A 23793-nucleotide genomic window follows, 5' to 3' on the forward strand; every position below is an offset into this window, starting at 1 on the left:
CTCATCCTCCCCACCCCCCTCTTCCTTTCCCCTCCCATCCCCTCTCCCCTCCTGTTCCCACCCTTTTCCCATTCCATATCCCTTTTGATCTCTCTCTGGCTTCCCTTCTCTCCCCCCTCTCCCCTCCCCCTCCTCCTCCCTCACCTATCGCCCTTCTTTATCCTCTCTCTCTCTCTCTCTCTCTCTCTCTCTCTCTCTCTCATCTGTCTTCCCCTTCCATCTCCCCTCTCTCTCTCTCTCTTTCCCCTTCTTTCCTGTCCCTTCCCCCTCCCTGTCCCCTACCGAAATTCAGTCTACCTCCCCTCCCTCTCTCGCCCTCCCTTACCCTCACCGCATCTGCCCTTTCTCCCTCATTTCTCCCCCTTTCCCCTTCCCCCTTTTCTCCCCTACCCTCGGCTCCCCTCCTCCTCTTCTCCCTGTCAATAGATAGCACGTGCTGTGATTAACCCCTTCACCTCGATGATTCCAAAATCGACCACCAATATTAGTGATAAAAATAAATTAAAAAATACGTCATCGTACTGAAGGGATTAAATTGGAACCAATCTCAATGAAGCTGAATAAAATCGTGTGGAGGTAGCGAGAGTAAAAAATGATAGTGCTTGTACCGAAGGATTTGGGGGAAGGGAGGAGAGAATGATGGAAGGGATAGATGGAGGGAGAGAGAATGGAAGAATGGGAGGGAGGGAAGAGAATAAAGGAGGGAGGGAGAGAGTGAATTGTGTGTGTGTGTGTGTGTGTGTGTGTGTGTGTGTGTGTGTGTGTGTGTGTGTGTGAGAGAGAGAGAGAGAGAGAGAGAGAGAGAGACGACAGAAGTATAATGAAAGGAAGGAATAAAAGAGGATGAAAGAAGGAAAAGGAACAGGAAGAGAGGGAAAGGATAAATGGAGGGAAGAAGAGAGTGAACTGAGGGAGGGAGGGGTGGGGAGGGGAGGGGGGTACACCATCGATTCAGCTTGATTTCCCCTTCTGTTCCAGCCCTGAGGGGAGAAGAGGGGAGGGGAGGGGGGAGGGAGGGAGGGGCGAAGGATGAGAGGAGAGAGAGAGACAGAGACAGAGACAGACAGACAGACAGAGACAGAGAGAAAGGAGAGAGATAAGACATAGGAGAGAGAGAAGGGTAAGAGTGAGAGAGAAAGAATCTAGGGAGCAGGAGAGGAAGAGCGAATGGTGGGGGAGAACGAGTAAGAGAAGGAAGGGAGGGCGGGGGGAGGGGAGAGAGAGGAGTAAGGTACGGATTAACAGGGGGAGAGAAAGGGGGAGAATGAGAGGCAGAAGAGGAAAGAAGGAAAGATATTAAGAGAGAGTTACAGAGAGAGAGAGAGAGAGAGAGAGAGCTGGGAGAGGGGAGTGGGAAGGATCGAAGCATGGGAGGGGGGGAAGAGGGAGAAACGGGGGGGGGGGATCGTGGGAAGGAGTACAAAGGAGTACAAAGGAAAGCAAACAGCAACAGACCTTATGGTCCTTTCGAGGCTGTTTGTTACAGAGTAGACTATGACTACAAGATCCAACTCAACATGCTGAAGGATAAGGATAGTAAAGCAAGAAGGCTTCCCCCGCGCCCCGCCTCCAAACCCTTCAGTTAAAACTAGCAAGAAAAAGTGAGAAAAACCACCATTCAGTATGGAAAAACTGACATGGAAATTTCATAGGAAAGACTGAAAAGGAAAGGTAACATTCTATAATACTTTGTCTATAAGCTACCATTATGAATAACCTGGAAGAGGAAGTAGTAAAGTAAAATGAATAATCGAATAAATAAATAATTAATGCATGTCAGTACTGGTACGTTGAGTTGACGGGGCGTCTGCGGACGCAGTTTGGAAATTGCACAGTGCACAGTGAAGAGAGAGGAGGGTAAAGGAGGGGGGAGGGGAGGGGAGAGGGATGAGGGGGGAGTGTTGGGAGGGGGAGTTGGGGGGGGGGTCGTGGGAAAAGTGAGTACAAGAGAGTACAATGAAAAGCAAACAGGAGCAGACATATTGGTTCCATCAAACCTGTGTGTTGTAGGGTAGGTTACACCAGGGTAACTACGAGCGAAAAACAAAGATAGCAAAGCAGATAGGCATCCCCCATCCAGCCCACTCTTCAGTCCCTCCAGCTGAAACCGGGAGGAAAAAGTGAGAAGGAACACCATTCAGTAAGGAAAGACTGTCATGGAAATTTCGTAGGAAAGAATGAAAACAGATTGTATTCCGTACCATCGTAACATTTAAGGGAAAGCAACATCGTCAGTATTAGGTACGGAACGATGTTTTTCTGTGGTAGTGTCCTCTATCCCTTGTATTCTAGGAAACGTTATAATCAGAAATATATTATTAAGGAGTAAATACATGTTTAACCAGGGAATCGAAGCTAAATGTATCTTCAAATAGATTATCCTTGTCAGTGCTGTATCAGTGTGTAGCACATCTGTTGACGAGGCAATATTTAACTTCATGTAGCTGGAAACTTTAGCCAACAAGTTAATAACATCAAGTATAGTTCGGCCGATGTTAAGTCTTTTTCAACAGCCTTATTATCGTGTCCTTTAGAAACTTTGCATGTATGAATTTGTGCTTTGCATCCCTACGTAACACAACCCCACTTCATCCACAATCACCACCACCACCACCACCACCACCACCACCACCACCACCACTACTGCTACTACTATACTACTACTACTACTACTGCTACTACTACTACTACTACTACTACTACTACAAACCTCTATTTCATACTACTGCATTACAACACTATGCTTCATTCACTTTAGCTTGACCCAGATTTTCTTCCTTTTGAAAATTATTTATCTTAGCTCATTGACAGAGACAATACTTTGGTTCTACATACTTTCTGTATCACATCTCCTTGGCTAGCATCATATTCTGGTGTTAATCTATTGTTATACCTCAGCATTCAAGATGAAGTACTGGCAGATTTAGACCAAGGTGATTGTTCCTAACCCCCCCTCCACAAGGCTGAATAAAATCGTCAGGCCGTAGCAGGAACAGACTACAAAGGACGCCATCGCAGTGAAGGGATTGAACGAGTGTTGCGTTTCCCTTCCACCTGGAGCGACGAAAAAGATAGGGGGGTAGTGGGAAAGGGGAGTGGGTAGGGGGAGTGGTGGGGTAGGAGGGGGGAGGGGTTGACAAGATGCGGGCACTGGAGGAGGAGGAGGAGGAGGAGGAGAGGAGGAATAGGATGGTGAAGAGAAGGGAGAAGGAGGAGGAGAAGGAGAGGAGGAGTAAGAAGGGAAGGAGGTGGAGGCACATAATAGATGAGAGGAGAAATAGGAAAAGGAACAGAGTTAGGGAGGTAGGGGATGGGGAGAGGGGGGATGAGAAACCTTTAGTCCGTGTTAAGTTACCTTCCAGTGATCATTCCCCCCCTCTCTCTCTCTCTCTCTCTCCAGCTTCTAATTAGTTGATAACGTAAAGGTAACGCTACACCTCGTCTTTGTTTCGCTTACATTTTATTTATTGATTTATTGCGTCAGTGTAGCATAAATCTTAAGTCCGTTCAGATTTACTTGGCGAAGATGTCCCACCCCCTTGCATCTGATTGGTTGATACAACTTTGGGAAGGTATAATTGGTACAGCACTTCTTTATTTCCATTATATTTCATTATCTGTGTGTGTGTGTGTGTGTGTGTGTGTGTGCCTCGAATAAATGTGAAGAATAGTGTGATAGTGCGTCAGCGTAATGAAGAGTTTCTCAGCTTAAGAAACTTTGGCGTATTCCAGAGAGAGAGAGAGAGAGAGAGAAAGGGGGGGGGGAGAAGTGTAGAAACAATGGGTCGCTCTCAATCTCACGCACTCTTGCACACTTCTTAAATTCTGTACGAGATGAGTCGCTAGTTTGAGTAAATCTCTCTCTCTCTCTCTCTCTCTCTCTCTCTCTCTCTCTCTCTCACAGATGGTCAATATTAAAACTGAGTGCGCATGGGGGTACAGGCAAGCCCAAAGAGATCTAATTTATCATGATCGTGTTTAATTTTTTAATCTAGTGACATTTTATTTATTTATTTATATTGCTGCCTTCAGACGATTTTATGTATCGAAGGAGAAACTTTTCGAACTGGAGGGGTTTGATATAGCCTTCATTAACCCCTTCAGTATCAGGATGTCGCTTAATCTGGCGATGAAGCGTCTGTTGGTAGCAAGAATAACATTAATATACGTCATCGGATTGAAGGGGTTAAAAGAGCTGTCGGGATAAGAAAAGGTTAGACTGCATTCCACTCAGCAAAACGCACTCAGCTTCAAAGTAGGAATAATAATAATAATAATAATAATAATAATAATAATAATAATAATCCATCCATCATCCAATCCTGTGTTGCCCCATGAGGAGCGTAGGGTCAGTCCACCATCCTCCTTTCGGGGAATAAGGGAAAGGGTTGGGGTGCGTTTGTGTAACCAGATCTCCCATTTATACTGGTGCACCACGTGAAGGCGACCCTCCACATCACCAACAATTTGATTATGATAAAAAGTCGTCGGGTCAGAGAGAGAGAGAGAGAGAGATTCCTTTTATCGGTCGTGGCTGTGAAAGGTCTGTTTGTGTAGCGGTATGTAACCCTTTTAGGACGATGGTTTATATCTTTTTATTATTCCCTACATCATTAAACGATTTGTGTGTGTGTGTGTGTGTGTGTGTGTGTGTGTGTAGCGGTAGAAACCCCTTCGGTACGGTGACGTATTTTTAGCTGATCCTTGCCATCTCCAGACGATTTTCAAAATAGCGGTATAGCCTAACCCTTCCGTACGTTGACGTTTATTTTGGGCTATTCTTGCTGTTAAGCTACCCGACTATTCTACTCAGGAAAAGCATCTGGTAACGAAGGAGTTTTATTTGTTTAACCCCCTCAGAGTTCGAAAAGTCTTGTCCTAAGCTGAGTAAAATCGTCAGGAGAGGGCAAGAAATATATGGAAAATGACGTCCACGGGCTCAGTGGGTTAACCTTTTCAGCACGATTACGAATATTTCAGTTTATTTACCGTCTCCAAACGATTTTTTATTTGAGTAACAGGCTTATTTTGTCCTGTAAATTCTTTACAGTTATTAATACTTGGAAATCAAGATCATACAGTAGTACCGGTACTTCAGAATTAGTTATGATATAGATAACTGGAAATTGGTAAGAGCCTTCATACTTACCTGTAAATCGGTTCTTTATAAATACTGGAAATTGGTTGAGATCCTTTGGATATACCTGTATATTGGTTAAGGTCCTTAACGCATACTTGTAAATTGGTTAAGATTCTTAATGCATACTCGTAAAGTGGTTAAGATCCTTCCAGGATCCTTTTTGCATACTTGTAAATTAGCAAGGATCCTTCATGACTAAGAAGATCCTTATGAATACTTTTGAATTGATTAAGATCCTTTTAAAAATCCATGGTAATTGGAAGATTCTTTATAAATTTATTCGTCGTGGGTATCGCAGGAATCCACCTTATCGCCTTATCTCGCAAGGGTAGCTTATCAGATTTCCTGTCGAGTGCCGCTATGCTCCACTGTCCGCTATGTTAGCTCTCAGGTTCCTGTAACTCAGTCACAGCTGATAATATTAGCTGGAATAGAGCACTCGAGTTATTCCCACTAGGAGAGCGAATGATGTCGGTATTAACTCAGGCTTCATGACTCCCTCCAGCGGAATAAAATCGTGTGGCCTCAGGAGCATGTACACAATAGAATATTTGAGTTGTCCCGGACATGAGAGGAGAAATTTACTATTGCCGGCTACTTTGTGTGTGTGTGTGTGTGTGTGTGTGAGAGAGAGAGAGAGAGAGAGAGAGCGGAGTCGTGTTCTCTCCTATAGTATTTAATTTTCTTCTACTGTACTGACGTAGTCGTCGAAAAGATTTGCTTGGAGCAGGCTGCGGTTAATGATGAATGCGTAGGAACACCTATGTGTCTTTTGCGATTAACTTAAATGTGTGAAATATCATACACACGATTTCTTAAGCTTCTGTAGACTAATGTAAAGCGTGACTTGCGTACCGGATGACTGAAGTAATTTTGTCGATATCATTATGAGGATAGACTTGTTGCTACACATTTCTCGATACTGAAGGTGGGGCTACTGCAATAATTTATCACGCACTGCAACACGCTTTCTTTCATTGTCAAAACAATGGGAGAAGTCGCGGAACCTTCCCTCCAGTCTAAAACCAAGTCATCTGCATTAATGATCGTGCATTAATCTCATATCTACATTAAGCTGTTATAATCTATGTTTTTAACATCTGTTATTAACTGTTATAATAACATAATTACATAACTGACTTGAAAACAAGACACAAGTTACTCCCAAGAAGTATAATCTGTCGCTTCCAGCCACACTTATCTGCCTTTGTAGTTTTGGAAGACCATGCGTACCGTTATCATGGCATCAGATGCCTAATTTTATTTTTATTGACCTTTCACTTTCTCATAAAGTACAGGTGACACTATTATGCATGGAAGCTTGAACCAGTACTTAGCTGTAAGAGAGGAGGGGATTCAGGGTAAGAAACTATAACAGTTAACAAACTTTATTTTATGATAAACTCGCATCTGCTATGAGTGACGTCATGGCTGCCACACGTTCCAGGGCTGCCAACAGTGAGGTTGTAGGAGGGACTCCACTATTTTTTCAGCCATTATTATTTTACAAATTAACGATGTCACATGTGTGTTCATAACATCAGTTCTAGTAAAAATGTAGTATTCCATATATTGGCGTTTGCGCACAACTCAAGAATACATTTATCACAATATTTAGACATACAATCTGCACTTTACAGTAAGGTCTGGGAAAATATAGTTTACTGGGTTGAAAAGTTGCAAAGATCACTGAAAGTATTTATCTCTCCTTTTCAGACGAAATATGCATTACTGGATGAGCGAGATATCTGCTTGGTGCAACAGTTCGCTTTTGAAGCAAGAGTGGAGATCGACCGCGACGGGAACGGGGCTGCAATCTACGCCTGGGCCTACGACATTACCCGTGGCAGGACGTCGGGCCAGTACGTCCACGACCTCCTCTGGTACGTAGTAACTTTGTGTAACAAGTCTAGTAAGAGTACGCTCGGTATAGGAAGTGGCCTACTGATTTCGCTCATTTTTTACAACTATTCCCTTAATAGTTTCGGATGTTACAAAGAGCATTATGAGAAATACATTTTGGTTTGGCCATGTACGGAGAGGATGGAGAGCGAGAGACAAACGAGGGGTGTATGTAAGTGGAGTGGAGGGAGGGGAGAGGCCGAGGATGAGGGGGAAGAGGGAGGGGGAGGCCGAGGATGAGGGGGGGAGAGGGAGGGGGAGGCCGAGGAGGAGGTGGAAGGATGGAGTGGAGCGGTATATGACAGAGGGGGAGATATGAGCTGGGGGGAGGGCAGCGAGATAGCGAGGGACAGGGCGACATGGAGGCGATTTGTTTGTGGCCATCCTTTCGGGATTGAGGCGTCTGGCAATAGATAGACAGATAATGTAAGTTAGCTAGTTTGGTTTGATATTTAAGACTCAGAATGGGAAGCACAGCAGTTTACTCTCTCTCTCTCTCTCTCTCTCTCTGTTCTTACCTAATTGTATTTTCATAGGAATGAGCCAAACTCGTACGGTCCCATGTGTTAAACCATTTTTATCATACGAATCCTTAAATTCATGAATAGTTTTGGCACACTATTTCATTCGGTAGTGCATCCCACTCATCAGTTGTCCTATTTGGGAAACTGAATTTCCTTACGTCTTTATCTCCTCCCTTTTTATGCAGTTTTTTTCGTTGTCCTCTTGTTAATGCTTCCCCATAGGTTATATACTCATTTAAGTCTATTTTCTCATTCTCTGTGAATCATTTATATAGCATAATCATGTCTCCACTTTTCCTTCTCTCTTGTAATGTTGGTGGGTTCAGTTTTTCTGGTCTTTCTTCATAGCTTGGACCTTGTTGGAAGGACACAAGAGTGAGAGTAGTGGAAATGAGTTATTTCAGTGGAGCATGTGGAGTTACATGGAGAGACAGACTGACAAATGAGGAAGTGAAGGAGCACTGTGATGTGGATGAGGATGTGATAGAAAGCATTAGGAGAAATACATTGAGGTGTTTTGGCCATGTGGAGAGGATGAAGAAGGAGTGACTAACAAGGAAAGTGTATGCGAGTGAGGTGGAGGGGGGGGGGAGGGAGGCAGGGGAAAGCCGAGGATGAGCTGGAGGGATGGAGTGGAGACGTAAATAAGAGAGGGAGGTGTGAACTGGGAGCAAGGCAGAGAAGCTGCATTGGACAGGGCGACATTGAGGCGATCTGTTTGTGGCCATCCTTATCGGGATTAAGGCATCTGGTAGTAGATAGATAGACAGATATTTCGTAGGGGTGGGAGACTAGCGTACCAGTACTTGCTTGTTTAGAGGGTTAAAGAAACACTTGGCAAGTAATATAGTTTCACAAGAAATCACAGTCCCATAATAGTACAGCCAGGGGCCTAGGCTTAGGAATTTTAGTCAGCCGAAGGTGAGAGAGAAAGTTAAATATTAGGAAAACTTTTGTCCCTGGCAGAATTGATACCTCAGTTTGATAAAATTGAATCTAACTCATGTTTTTGCCATATTTCAATGTGGGGTTCTTAGTAACTAAAAATTCAGGCTCTCAGGGAATGAGCTTGACAGTCCATTCCCTGAGGCCAAGCGGTCCTCCATGTCACACTTCTTCCACTGTCATCAGTTGATGCTAACACCACTGTTCATACTGAATACATTCTTGGGTGTTATTGTGATGTCAGTGACTCTTTGGAGGACATGCAAAGTTTATTTTAACAAAATTTAGATTGATACAGTATAATGTGCCATGCCCCACCTGACATCGATCTTATGTAATGTGCTTTCATACAGTAGACTATAGCTCTAACCACTTATTACAATATCCATTATATCAGTGAGTAAATTTTATTCTGTTGTGCAGTTTTCAGTGTGTTGCTAAGTATGTACCAGTACCTTACTTAGGCACAGATTGGTGGGGAGGGCTTGGGACATACACTTCCTTTATTTTGTTGAGACCAATGATTACGTTAAATAAAAGAACAGCATTATTAGCAAAACAACAGTTATTATCATACATAAATGTTATCATAGAATCATTTAAATGAAAAGAGGGTTTTGGTAATAAATTTAGAGGAATTTGGTAATGAGTTAGCATGAATTCAAATGTAATTGCAATACAAACCATGTTCCACCCACCCACCTCATTTCCAGCATGTTGGAGCCAGTGTGGTTACTGCAGTACTGTTTTGAAGTCTTCTTAAATGATTACTGGATTAATATACTGTATTTTCAGGGAAACGCACAGAGGAGGAATTGCATCTGGGTGGAAAGTTATTCACATAAACCAAGTGACTGTGGACAACAGACTAGAAAATCTAGCATTGGTTCCTGAAGGGGCCAGGCAGGTAGCACCCTCACACACACCCTCCAGGGACCAGTCACTTTACTGGGTGGCCATCCAACAACTGCCTGCAGACCCGGTGGAAGAAGTAAGTCCTCCATCCTGTGTCTCATAAGAGGCTTTGTGGCATCTTTGCCGTAATGATTTGCAAGAACTCTTGATTTAACTCACTTCTGTTTAACAAACTCATGATTTAGCACATAAAAACTTGTCTCTTATTGCTGCCTGATATAACAACCAAATGTGGTTAAATTGCATTAAATTACATTGGATTTACATTAACCTCTATTTTCTTTTTAATTCTCCAGTTTTGTTTTGTTACCTGTTCCATGCAAATAAATAATTATGTTATAGTGATATTTTGTTGTTTTGAGGAGGCTATTCAGTTTTTTAACATCATCCCATATACAGGTTAGTGGCAAAATTGTGCAAGACAGTAACCAGGGATCCATGATTTAGCACAAGATTAGACTTAGCATTCAGGGTAGGGTCTGAAATAGTGCATTAAATCAAGGATGTACTCTATTTTGCTTATTGCAGTTTAAAATTCTCTTGTATGTTGTTTATGTCATTTTAATACGAGTAAATTTGTGGGTGTGGATGAGTATATTGGGAGTGTTGTCCTGTCTCAGGTACCCCCCTTTTAGGGGGAAGCAGCCTAGATATATAGATAGATAGATAATATTGACATACCTGTAGTTTGCATCAGTAATATAAGAGAGGATATTTAGGTAGAAAAAGTGAAATAAATTGCAAAGGAAGAGGTACTGTATAACATAATCCCTAAAGCCACGTAGAATGTGATCCTAAGTCTGTCCACCTCTTCCGGTACAAAATGCCCCTTTCTATCATGTACTGTATGTTACCTTTTTTGATGTTCCTTTTTTTGCAAATTCCATGGTACAGTGTGTTATAACACTATTGCCACATCATTTCATTGGTGCCCATAAAGCTGACATGCCATTTCCCTAAATTTACAGCACTAAATGAATGGGAAAAGTTGTGATATTTTGAGACATACAAAGTCCTCTTTATAGATCAAGGGCATTGTCCAGAACATCACAACTTATTACTTATAGTCAATACTGTAAATTGTGGTGCTGGGGAAGGACACCTCCAATGGTAGCATTGGTGTAACTGGATGGCTACTCTACCCAGTTGTTAAAATGTCCCCCACTTCTCTCTTTGTCCCCTCCAAAGATGATGAACTGCAGGAGGAGGGCAACTTCTGCCTGCAGTCCACTGGGTTTACATTTCAGATGAACCTGGGACTACAGCTACTACTATTACTACCACTGTAAATTGCAGCCTACAAGCAGTTTTATTCAGTTTAAGTGGGACTTTTAACTGGAGGGGCCTTATACAGCCTACAGTAACCAATTCACCACCAAGGGACCCTTTTAAGCTAAATAAAAGCGTCTGTAGATATCAAGACTGCAGTAGAAAGATACTTCACTGTATTGAAGGAGATTTAAATGCTGTAGCCTACTGTATTCTTCACTGAGCAGATTTTGTTGATGAATATATTTGTGTGAGATGAGCAGGTTAAATAGGATAAGAAATGTATTATTTAGAGATTTGCAAAAGATATGAAGTAAGGAAGTCTGTTGATAGGAGAGCAGAAGAAAGTGGGCTTAGATGGTTTTGGTCATTTAAAGAGGCTCAGTGACTGGATAAGAATAAGATGATTAAAATGGTAAATGTTAGTGCACCTGAAGCTGGGAGCAGTCACAGAATGTTAAGAGAAGGTGAATGGACATGGGGAATGAATATGTAAAAAATTAAGATATGGAACTTGAGGAAACAAAGGAATTGACAAAGGATTGAAAGGGAGGGGTCTGATGAGGGGAGTCAGTGCAATGACTCTGTGCTATAGTCAGTTGTAAATTTCTTCTAAAAGTAGAAAATAGGTGGTGTGTGGATGGATTTCCAATGATTTGGGGCTGAGCATCTACATGGTTTGAAATGAGTTAATGGTTGTTTGGCCTATTTCACTCTGCACTCTGTTGATAGTTCAGCTTTCATATGTACTCCTGTTTCTGGATTTTAGTGCTAGAGGATACCTTCCTGGAGCCGCACCAGTGTAACCAGGCAGGGATGTGACCATCTATACAATCATCCATCAGTCTCCTTCCTGTCATCAGTCAGAAAGATGGTGGACTGCAGGAGAAAGGCAGCTTCAGCCTGCAGTCCACCAGTTTCATGTCCAGATTGGCCTGGGGCCACAACAGCAACAACTAGTGTCATTGTGGTACTGTACACCATCTAAAAAATTATTCAGCACCCCTGGGTGCAATAAACTTTGAAGTGATTCAAAGACATGAAATTATTCATTTGGTAGTACAGTACCGGTATTTATATTTCAGAACGCTTGGCCCATGTGTCATATTGTATCATACAGCAAGAGTGCCATTTAATTTTTTGGAGGATGTACATGCACCTGTATAATAACCCTTTATCTGCTGGGTGTTTCCTATCTGTTGACTGGAGTCATCAAAAAATACACATACGGTGATAAACTTTAAATTTATCCATTGCGAGGGAAAGTGTTATTTTTGTCTGTATTTGTTAGCCACTGTACAGTCAGGGACAAAACTCTGCCTACTGTACTGTTCCACTGCATCTACTTCACACATACTGTAGTTCATGCCAGTCAGTTTCCTGTCTAATACATTATATGAAAGAGATTCATCTATGGGCATAGAAATATACCAAGCTTATTAGTTTAGTACTGTATTATTATCCAGCAGTGAAACATGACAAGAGGCAGTATATTAGGTGAACTTTTGTCTCAGAATGCACTTGACTAACTGTAAAATTATTTACTTAGGCCACCAGTACAGTATATATATTTTCATTTACACCATTGCTTCATTGAACTGTGAATGTTTAAGTGCAGTGCACATTGTATTCACTTTAGAAGTAAAAGTTTTGGAAGGCTTTGTAGAGAATTTATTGTTGTTTTTTTCCTCTAACTTGTTATTGATTATTTTATTTTCTTTGCAGCAGTATGGTGACTTTGTAGTAACTAGATACTTTAATGCAAATGGTGAAGTTGTGGAAGAAGAGGAAGATTGTTACTATGAATGTCGATATCCACCTTGCACCAACATAGAGAAAGAACTAAGAGAGTTTTCTATATGTGGTAGATGTCAGGTGAGTAATGAGTACTTTTGATGTACTTTAGTGTACAGCTCATTGTATGGCATTACTAACTCATTAGTATATAATGATGCATGCAGATGCATCTAACTAGTGTTTCTGAGTGATGAGCTCATTTTATTCCTGCTTTATAATAAAGACTTTTTACCTAACGCTTCCTCTCTCTTAGCTGCATAATCAATAACATACAGCCCAACACCAGAGAAATTTGAAACATGAATGGCATTGGCAGTGTCCAATGGATTCCCTTACTCTTAGATAACGTAGATCACTCCTAAGCTGAATAAATCTGCTTGTTGGAAGCAAGAACATGGCATTTAATATTATTGTCATTGTTGGAGGGTTACTGGGGAATTTCTTTGCACCCTTTGATAATAAGTCACCTCTAAGCTGAATAAATCATCTGAGGGTGATAAGAATACTGTAAAATCATTCAGCTGTCTCATTCAGGACTGGCCTTATTGGACACATGCCTGGTCTTTGTTTATGACCTGGCTTTGATTTATTTATTTATTTATTTTTTTATCAGTGGCAGTTCTGGGTTTATGTCAGCCAGTCTTACGTCTTGGTTTCTGGACCTTAGCCAAGTCAGATTTTATTTGTCCTTCTGTGACAAATTAATTATTGAATAAAATGCAGATTTAACCCATCCAGCAGAAATAATGATAAAACTGTATCATCTTTCTTACAGGAAGCTAGATATTGTGGTACATATTGTCAGCAAAAAGACTGGCCAGTTCACAAGAAACTGTGCCGCGAGAAAAGACGCCCATGCCTGACGGAGAGACCTCCTGAGCGCTAACGTTTGTCCACACTAGTCAAAGTCCATTTCACATAAGGCTGTATTCCCATAGAGTTGGGAGGCTTTCTAGCACCTCCTCTTTACTAGTTATCGCTATACATGGCTAGTTAATATTCTCTTGCATGTTATCAAAACCATGTCAGTGGTAACGCATTGAATCTGGGTATTATCCTTTTTAGCTTATTCTTAGGGAAGGACTCTTGTATTGAAGGGGTTTACAAAGGCTGTTTCTAAACCTGCCAGTTCAGAAAGTCGATACTAACAGTAAAGTCACCTGAAGGTAACAAGAATGATATATCCTCCACATCACCCAAATTGAAGGAGTTCAGTAGCTGTAAATAACATGCAAGGGAATAATAAGGCATAGTATGTAGAATAAATCACTAAGGAAGAGGTGTTTTAGAAAACCTCCTAACTCCATAAGAGTTTGGTCTCTAGTTTTTTCCTTATTTTTTTCCTCTGCTACTTATGAAGTTATCATGAATTAACCATTATTTATGAAGCATGTTTTATATCTGTCCCATGATATTGCCATTATTGGAGCATACTTGTAAGTTGTCCTGTTTTGCCGTGTATTTACAGTGTAGCATACTGTTCATAAACAAAGTTTTGTAACATTAATTTTTCAAGATACTTTGCTATCCTCTTGAATTATTCAGAACAGTGTCATTTATTTATTTTTATTTTATTTTATTTTTTTTTATGAATCTGAAAAGGTCAACATGTTATACTGGTATTCATAGTATTGTATACTTATTTATGATTTTAATGAGTAATGATTTCTATAGAATCAAATGCCAGATGGTTTGATAAGTTAATATCATATGTAGAAGTGCAGTCCCGGGGCTATTGCAGTGTATTCATTAAAAGACGCTGTATTTAAGTAACAACTACCAAATAAACTTGCTTGAAAAGTGAAGAGAATAAACTCAACATGCCATTCACTGTGAGGTCTGTCATTAAAGAAAGGTAATGTAATTAATTAGTATAATTAATTTGAAAAATATATTTGTATGTAGTAAGTGATTTTGATAACACTGGTTTACAAAACAAAACAAAAAATCTGAGGCAAGCATGTGAATAGGTGTTTTTGACTAATTTTGATATGCTTAATTCAAATTTCTAAACAGGTTTGCTCTATCACCTCTAGTTTTTTTGCTTTCACATATCCCGTTTTTTTTATTATAATGCATATATTTATAATATAATGAGTTTATTTCATATATTAAATTGGCATATTACAGAACGAAACAAAACAGACACAGAATACTGACAGAACTAAATCTTACTATTACTTGGATGTAAGCATATATACACATCATAGTACTACAGACAGTCAGAAGTGAGTTTTTTTGGACGATCTGGTGTACTTTGACTCCTTGATGTCATGCAGGAGCATCCAGCAGAAGTCCCCCATCATGCTGGGGTTCCACTTGCCTTGGTAGTTGCTCTCCAGCTTAGTAATATCTTGGTGGAACCTTTCCCCATGTTCGTCACTTACTGCTCTGAGGTTCTGGGGGAAGAAGTTGAGGTGGAAATGGAGAAAGTGAATCTTGAGAGACATTCGGCACCTCATATCTTGATAAGTCTGCTACAACTTCTCGACACGCTCTTGGTAATCAAGTGTCCGTGTGTTACCAAGGAAGCCATGGCCGACTGACTTAAATGCTTCCCATGCTCTCAGTTCCTTCAAGGTGAGCTTCTCCTCGAATACCTCATCCTTCAGCACCTCCCAGATCTGAGGTCCAACGAAGATGCCTTCCTTGAGCTTAACAGAACTGAGAGCTGGGAACAGAGTGCACAGGTGTTGGAAGGCAGCGCCATCCATGTCCATGGCCTTCACGAAATTCTTCATAAGGCCAAGCTTGATATGAAGAGGGGGAAGATGCACCTTGTTCATGTCCACCTGAGGATTTTCTTGGACACACTGTTTCCCAGGCATGAAAGTGCTCCTAGACCCCCAGTCCTTCTGCATGTAGTGCTTGTTGTGGCGCGCGTTTTAAACCAAGTTCTAAGAAAATAGGACGGTAAATGTATACATGTATATCTCAAAAACTAGAGGTGATGAGTGAAAACGGATTTCGAATCTGAAATCAGCACCCCAAAATTAGGTTAGAACACCTAAGTTCATGCTTGCCTCAAATATTTTGTAAACCAGTGTAATTTTATCTTGGCAGTTTTCTTTTTCGTGTGATGCCAAATGGTATGACTAATTCACTGCATTTAGAGGACAGAGATAATTGCAATATGTATAATGTTACATTTGCTCACCACTTGTACTAGTGCATTGTAAGAATTTACAGTTAAAGCTCAAACTAGCTATATGCATTTTTACTATCAAATATCATAGTATCATCATTCCACCATCAGATCTCTTTTGTATCTATCTGTTTATCTCATCATCCTCATGATTATTAGCCTGTGATAGTTGACTGCAGGACAAAGGCCTCTTTAAATTCCTCCACTGACCTTTTGGTTATTAGCCTACTATATACCAGTTCAATTTTTTTTTTTTTCTAGGTTCTCATCTGCCGTTTCTTCTCATTCTGTCTGAAGGTTGCTACTCTCCTAATTTGTTACATTAACCCTTTGATTCTGATGACATAATTTTGTAGGTAATTTTCACTATCTCAGGATGATTTTATTCAGCTTGGGGGGAAATGTTCTGTAATGAAGAATTAATGCAAGTTGTATCTAACTCCCCCAGCTTGAAAAGTTTTGCCTAAGAGAATTTAATCATCAGGTGGTAGCAAGAAATGAATGAAATATAATGTCACCAGGATGAAGGAGTTAAAATTGTCCATCTATAATCTGTTTGTTGAAAGACATGACCCACCTACCCATTAGCAGTTACAGTATGCTATTCAATGAGTGATGATAATTGCTTACCTTTCATTTTCAGTAGTAGGGGCTAGACAGTAACTTTGGTGCTACCCAAAAGTTCCAGTAATTTGAATAGTGTAGGAAAATAGATTACTTTACCTCCTAGTTCTCACTGTCACCTTCTAAGTAGTCCCCTTGGGCATGTATACAGTGGTCCCAGCATTTTTTCCACGAGTCCATGCATCCATGGAAGGCTTCAGGCATGATGGTCTTGAGCACCTCCTGCGATTCTGTCTGGATCTCCTCAGTTGAGTCAAATCGATGCCCTTTCAGTCGTAATTTCAGCTTGGGAAACAGGAAAAAGTCGCAGGGGGCAAGGTCAGGCGAATAGGGTGGGTGGGGAATGACTACCATTTTAGTGCAAGCCAGGAGTTGCCGAACAACAGTTGATGTGTGGGTGGGGGCGTTGTCATGATGCAGGACCCAGTCCTTGTTCTCCCATTGTTCTGGATGTTTGTGGCGGATGTTGTCCCTCAGACGCTGCAAACCTTCACAGTAAAACTTTCTGCTGACAGATTGTCCGGGTGGGACGAATTCTTTTGTGAACAATCCCTCGGATATCAAAGAAAACGATCAACATCGACTTGACATTGCTGCGCCAATACAAAATCGCCAAACCACCTACACACCACGTTACAATAGTAAGCGTAGCTCAACGACACAGCCGGGGCAACACTGATGCAGAAGTGGTGCTGCTTACTCCTCCTAGCGGCAAAAAACAAAATTGCAAATGGTTGGCTCCCTCTGTTCAAATTACTGGAGCTTTTGGGTAGCACCTCATAGTTTCTCCTTATACATAATACTGTATATCTATATCACATCACTGTGAATTCATTTTCAATAACCAGAGCTTGGGTTTACATTTTAGATTTCCATATTTACACAGTGTGTTTGTGAGTTTCCAATGCCATTTGTGGTGCATTATTTTCACCTTCCCGTAGAAGTAATGTAAACCCTAATGATGGACTACAGGCATCCAGAGAGCATCAGCAGGTTAGTATCCCATCAGCATTTCAGGATCTCAGACATGTGAAGAACCTGTAACTCCTGCTTAGGGACCATATTTTCATCAGCTTAGAAGGCTTTGTAGCACCTCTTTAATGATTTATTATGGTTAATACACATTATTCCCTTGTATGCTGTTTATCCATCCATGCTTCTAAAAAACTGGGACTTATGTAGAGAGTTCATGAGTTCTTCACTGACAGGCAGATGGCCACAATATACAAAAGTCATGTGCGTTCTCAGATCGAATACTGTTCACCACTGTGGAGTGGATGTGGAGCGGTTGCATTGAGGCAGTTGGACAAAATTCAGAATAAAACCATTAGATTAATCAATAATCCTGCCATAACGCAGGACCTTCCTCCGTTATCAGTACGTAGAGATGTTGCTTCTTTAGCACTATTTTATCGATATTATTACCGTAAGTGCTCTAACGAACTGGTTTCAATTATGCCTCCTCTTCACATTTTCTCCCGAAATACTCGGGCAGCTGGGAGCGCCCATGAACTCACACTCTCTGCCCCACAATGCAGAACCTCTGCTTATCAAAATTCATTTATCCCCAGAACTACTACTCTCTGGAATTCACTTCCTGGGAGTTGCTTCCCACATACACTTAATCCTCTCGATTTTAAATCCAATTGTTATGAGTATTTTATGAATGGAGGATGCCTTTAGGCACATGGACTTATTTTTTTCCCTTTGTTTTCCCTTCCTCCATTCATTATCAAAGAAAAAAAAAAAAAATCCATCCATCATCCAGTCCTATGCTGCCCCATGAGGAGCGTAGGAGCCTGGGGCTGGGCAAGTTGGTCCTGACATTTAAGATGAGAGTGGCCAGCCTCACATCTCTGAGTGGCATTACGTGAGCAGCAAACCCCAACCATCCCTTGGATATAAACCTGCACCAGCTCAATCCACTTGGAGTGCCTTAATTACCCACTAAACCACCAGGCGCCATAATTTGGATATATGGTTACCACCCAGCATTTGGCTTGTCACTTAATGTAAAGCCACCCATAGGCAGAAGGAATCAGAAAGAGTGAAGGAAAGAAAGACGGAAGAGGGAGGGTAAAGTCACCCGTAGGCAGAAGGACGAGGAAAGAATGAAGGAATGAAAGAAGAGGAAGGAAGGAGTTTATATTTTGTTTTTATGGACATTGTTGGTATAAACAACATAAAAGTGAACTTTAAAATACCATATGAAGAAATAAATAGTAAGAGAGGTGCTAGGGAGCCTTCTTAATTGGCGAGAACTAGAGCCCCATATCATAATCATTTTGTGCTTACTTATTTTGTGCGCCATATTCCATTTTAGCTGAGAAACAAGCATCAGAGGTTCCCTGATGAGGTACACACTTGCAGTTTTATGTTGCATCTGTTTGCGGTGAATTCGTTTGAAGTCTCAGACTTTGTACACTCTTATAGAACATTGTATTTAAGTGTTTAAACTGTGGTGTATGAGAGTTGTGAGTGACCTGACAATAGAGTTCCTTTTAAGTAAAGATACTGTACTATGTAGAGAAACTAATTTACCATTGCATTTCATTAACAAAAGATTTACCATGACATAAAAAAAAATTAGTTTTTATATGCCATGAAAGTTGTGTGTAATGGATGATCACTATGAATAACAGTTGCTGTATGACTTTACTTCTTATAAACTTTGAAAATACTGTATTGTGCAGAGCACATTGTGTATATCCTCGGGTTTAATTACATTACTGTAATTTTGTACAAATGATGTGAGATGTAAGGATAACTACATGCCACTTTATTGTTAAATTAAGAAGTAGCAGCCCACATTAACAGGTGGTTGTAGATTATTTGGGCTTTAACATATTTGTAACAGTCAGATTTATACTCCAGACTACAGGTACACATAATGGTATGTTTTGGAGGATAATTTAATTAGTATGACAACTGTAATGGAACAGTAGAATGTGGTTGCAGTTATTAAGTAGTGTGCTGTGTTTGAATCAACCAGTAATTTGGGACTATTTGTCTCTGGAAATTTCAAGTACAGTAGCTAATTCTTCCATTCATCCATCATCCAATCCTGTGCTCCCCCATGAGGAGCGTAGGAGCCCGGACCTAGGCAAGTTGATCATGAAGTTTAAGATGAGAGTGACCAGCTTCACTTATCCCTGAGTGGCATTATGTGAGCAATAAACCCCAACCATCCCTTGGATATAAACCTACACAGGCTTAATCCGATTAGAGTACCCTAATTACCCGCTAAACCACCAAGCACCATAATTTGATTATATGGTTCCACCCAGTGTAGTAAATGGTTTCCAGGCGTATGGGAAACCATTTGTCTTGTCACTCAGTGTAGAGTCACCCATAAGCAAAAGGAAGAGGAAAGAATGAAAGAAAGAAAGACAGAAAGAGGAGTGTAAAGTCTCCCGTAGGCAGAAGGAAGAGGACAGAATGAAGGAAAGAAAGACAGAAGAGGAAGGAAGGAAGAGAGGAAAGGGCAGACGCTCAAAGCAGCACTGCATCGAGTGAGTGGATGGTGAGCACCCCCACCTACCACCTACACTTTGCCGTAAATTGATTCAGCAGTCTCAGTTAGTTCTTCCGCCTTTTAAGATTATAATTTTCTTGATGAGATGCAGTTTGGGTTTATGCCAGGCAGAGGGATCACTGATGCCATATAAATTGTTTGGCAGCTTCAGGAAAAATATATAGGAAAGGAAAGGAAATTGTACTTAGTTTTTGTTGATTTGGAGAAGACGTTGGACAGAGTCCCTAGAGAGGTGGTGAAGTGGGCATTGAGAAAGCTTGGGATTGAGGAATGGCTGGTTAGGGTGGTTATGGCCATGTATGTGGGTGCTCGCACCCAGATGAGAGTGAGTGGAGATTTGAGTGATGATTTTTTCCATGAAATATAGGTGTGCATCAAGGGTCAGTTTTGAGTCCCTTGTTGTTTATCATGGTACTTGAAGCCCTCTCATGTGACTTCAGAAATGGACTCCCGTGGGAGTTGTTGTATGCTGATGATTTGGTGTTGATTGCAGAGATTGAAAGGGAGATGGAGGAAAGACTTAGAAAGTGGAGAGATGGTATGGGGCACAAGGGCTTAAGAGTAAATGCAGATAAAACGAAAGTGATTATATCTAGGGTTGGTGATGGTACTGTCAAAGAAGAAGGAGAGTGACCATGTGCAATTTATCACAAGGGCATGGGAAGTAATTCCATCTTGTGCAGTGTTTGTGATCAGTGGGTGCATAAGAAATGTAGTGGTATTAGAGGTAGACTGTGAAATAATGTTGATTTTATGTGTGCAGTGTGTCAGGGAGAGGAGATTGTCAGGCGTGAAAGGATTGAACTTGCTGGTGAGTCTCTTGAGTGTGTGGAAGAGTTTTGTTATTTGGGAGACATGTTATGTGCTGGAGATGGGGCTGGAGCTAGCTCTGTGTCTAGGTTGAGCAGTGGTTGGAAGAAGTCGAGGGAGCTGTTGTCTCTCCTGACATAGAGAGGGCTCTTCCTATGTGCTAAGGGATCTTTGTATGCAATGTGTGCTAGGAGTGTAATGCTGTATGGTTGTGAGACCTGGGCAGTAAAGGAAGAGGATATTCGCAGGCTCAGACGTACAGAAATGACAATGATTAGGTGGAAGCGCAGTGTGTCCCTGAGTGCAAGGCCTGGGGGGGGCTAGGTTTATGATGGAAGAGTTGAGAGGTAGGATGGGACTGGAGTGTGTCGGTTCTGTGATGAGGAGAGGTAGATTGAGGTGGTTTGGGCATGTGGCAAGGATGGGGGACGATAATTGACTGCAGAAAGTGAGCAGCATTAATATTAGGGGTGGGGTTGTGAGGGGTAGACCAAAAAAGACATGGGACAAGGTCATTAAATGTGACCTCAAAATTAAGGGACTGAACAGAGAGGCTGCCAGAGATCAAGCAACATGGAGAGTCACCATTAGGTGACCAAGGCTGACGCATGCAAGCATGTTGGAGCCTTCAAAAACGAACGAATGAACGAACATTATTAAGAAATGTAGCAACTACAAAGTGACTTCACCCAATTATTAAGGGCTTAACATGAAATAGTGCAGGGAACAGGGCGACGTGGAGGCGATTTGTTTGTGGTCACTCCGAACGGGATTGAGGCGTCTGGCAATAGATAGATAGATAGACTAAAATGGTACTTTAACCCATCAGTTCCAAGGATGTATATTTTATTGTTTGCATTCTGTAATTAGACAGTTTTTCCAGCTCTGAACAGGAGGGGTTAGGTATAGTTTTCATGTACCTCTCTAGTACAAGGGGTCTCTGCAGAGCTAAATGAAATCATACGTAGGTAACAAGAATAAAATGTAAACTATGTCAGTGGAGTGAAGGGTTTAACCTCCTTTGGTCTGATGATGTGCCTTTTATTTTTTTGGTACCTTCAAACGACTTTATTTAGCTAGAGAAGTGAGATAATGCCTGAGTTAATGCCTTCATTGCGAGAGGCCTTCCCTACGCTGAATAAAGTCGTCTGGAGGTAGCAAGAATAAACCACAGAGAATGATATCAATGAACTGAAGGGGTGCAATCCCCAAACTTCGGAATCTTCATCTATATTCATTTACCATTACAATACGTCCTCTTTGTTGAGTGACCCCCCTGCCCTGCCCATTTTTAAAAAGTCTTTAGTACAGTACTGCATATTAGAAAAATCACCATAACCCCTCAGTCTCATGACATTGATTTGTTATATTCTTGCTGCTTCCAGACAAAGGGTTACTATATAAACTGAGGGGATAGGTTATAATCTCCATTTACACTCTCAGTACAGAAGGTCTCGTAAAGCTACACACAATTGTCTGCTGGTAGTCTGTGTAAAATGATAATACAGTATTTCATCAGACGAAAGCAGTTAAGGTTGATTGTTACCTGATGAGGCCCATATGCCTGGTCCCACAATATAAAGTACCACTTATGTGTTTAAAGTTGAATTTTTTAAAAGCACATTCCTTATTTATAACGAAATCTACCTGCACATGAAAGTTTATTGGGCACTCAAGTTGTTAAACAAGCAATGAAATGGCATGTTGTTCACAATGTTCAAGTAAACAGTGCAATGTTTGCTCAAGTATTCATTCCATGGACCTTCGTAGAAGTTATAATATGTCTATGGCCCGAATTTTCTTGGCTCAGGAGGCCTTCTAGCATCCTTTCCATGCCAATATATTATGTATACCACAGCATATGCACCTTTTTGTAATTTCTGACATCTTAGAGCCAAGGTAAAGTCCATATATAACATACACTGGATTACCAAAGCACTATGTGGAGAAGCATATTGGTAAGGAAGAGATGCCAGGGAGCCTTCTTAACTGATGAGAATGCAGCCCTATGAGTTGTAGGGAGAGGCATATTTTGTATTGAATGTACAAAGCTTTTGGATCTATCATTCTTGCATGGGAGTTGTATTTATTTTGATGCATATTTATTCCATTAATTTTAGCACTCCGCTTAGCTGGCTGAACTGTTAGGGTTATTGTCCGTCCACGTCTTGTGTTATATTGTTTAGTTGATGAAAGAAAGCAGTAATTTAAGAGTAATCCATGAATATGGTATTGAAGATAACTAAGTGTACTTGACATTGCCAGGTACTGTATTGCTGTACCTCTTCAGTTCAGTGATGTATATACAATTCTTGCTCTCCAGACAGTTTTATTCACCTTAGGAGAACTTATTCAAAATGCAGGTGTTTGATGTAGCCTTCATTAACCCCTTCATTGCTAAAGACCTTTCCTCAGTTGAGTAAAATTGCCTGGATTGAAGAGATTGATTACAATGTATGTAGAATGAGTATTTCCAACTGTGCCCCTCCACACCCTGCTGTAGGGTGGGAAAGGAGGTCCAGATGATGATGCTGATACACTGAAAATGACTACTGCAACAAATCAGCCAGTTAAGAATATAACATTTGCCGCATGATTATTACATGTTACTAGTAGCAGTATGGACTTGGGGAGTGTTGTAACTAACAGTTTTTTAATTAGACTAATTTGAAGCTGTATACTTCAGTAATAACTGTTCCTGTACATATTTCATCAGTATTTTTTATTATAACAGTATCAGTCTCAGCAAACCCTGAGCATTGCATTTGCACAGGACAAGGACAAATAACCAGGACACAAATACTGGCTTGACAAGTACACGACGAAATTAATTTATTTTCTCTCCAAGCTGTGCATTTCATAAAAGACGAACTGAGTTTTTAAGCAGTGTTGGGGTGTGCTTGATGAAATCAGTTAACATATCAGTTGGTAAGTGGTTCAGCATTCTGGTAGAATTAGCCAAGGGTTGCCAAGAGTAGTCTCTAGTTTCTCCTGAATGCAGAAACAGTTTTTATTCTCTTTCATCACCAGACATGAATATATGTTCCTGTCATGTTTTATAGATAAACTTGCATTGTGATCTCACATAGAAGATATAAAATATGGATTTGTTTGATATAATTTTAGACCTTAGATCAAGAGTCAATGGATGACAGGTATCTAGAAGGTTTCTGAAAGCACCCTCGGT

At 40.9% G+C, this 23793-nt stretch overlaps 2 protein-coding genes across 2 annotated transcripts in view; one reads left to right on the forward strand and one right to left on the reverse strand.

Annotated features, from left to right (window-relative positions):
* The window catches only part of LOC145401422 (zinc finger MYND domain-containing protein 19-like), a 54976-nt gene extending 41598 nt beyond the window's left edge, over nt 1-13378 (forward strand). Inside the window, exons 2-5 of the mRNA XM_080273760.1 lie at nt 6857-7023; nt 9307-9502; nt 12421-12570; nt 13268-13378. Coding sequence (XP_080129886.1) covers nt 6857-7023; nt 9307-9502; nt 12421-12570; nt 13268-13378 — 624 coding nt within the window. The remainder of the gene's footprint in view (nt 1-6856; nt 7024-9306; nt 9503-12420; nt 12571-13267) is intronic.
* The window catches only part of LOC145401354 (uncharacterized), a 162134-nt gene that overhangs the window by 125867 nt on the left and 12474 nt on the right, over nt 1-23793 (reverse strand). The window lies entirely within an intron of this gene.

Source organism: Coenobita brevimanus, chromosome 55, assembly GCF_032717465.1.
Source record: "Coenobita brevimanus isolate Jiangsu-jjx chromosome 55, ASM3271746v2, whole genome shotgun sequence".
NCBI lineage: Eukaryota > Metazoa > Arthropoda > Malacostraca > Decapoda > Coenobitidae > Coenobita > Coenobita brevimanus.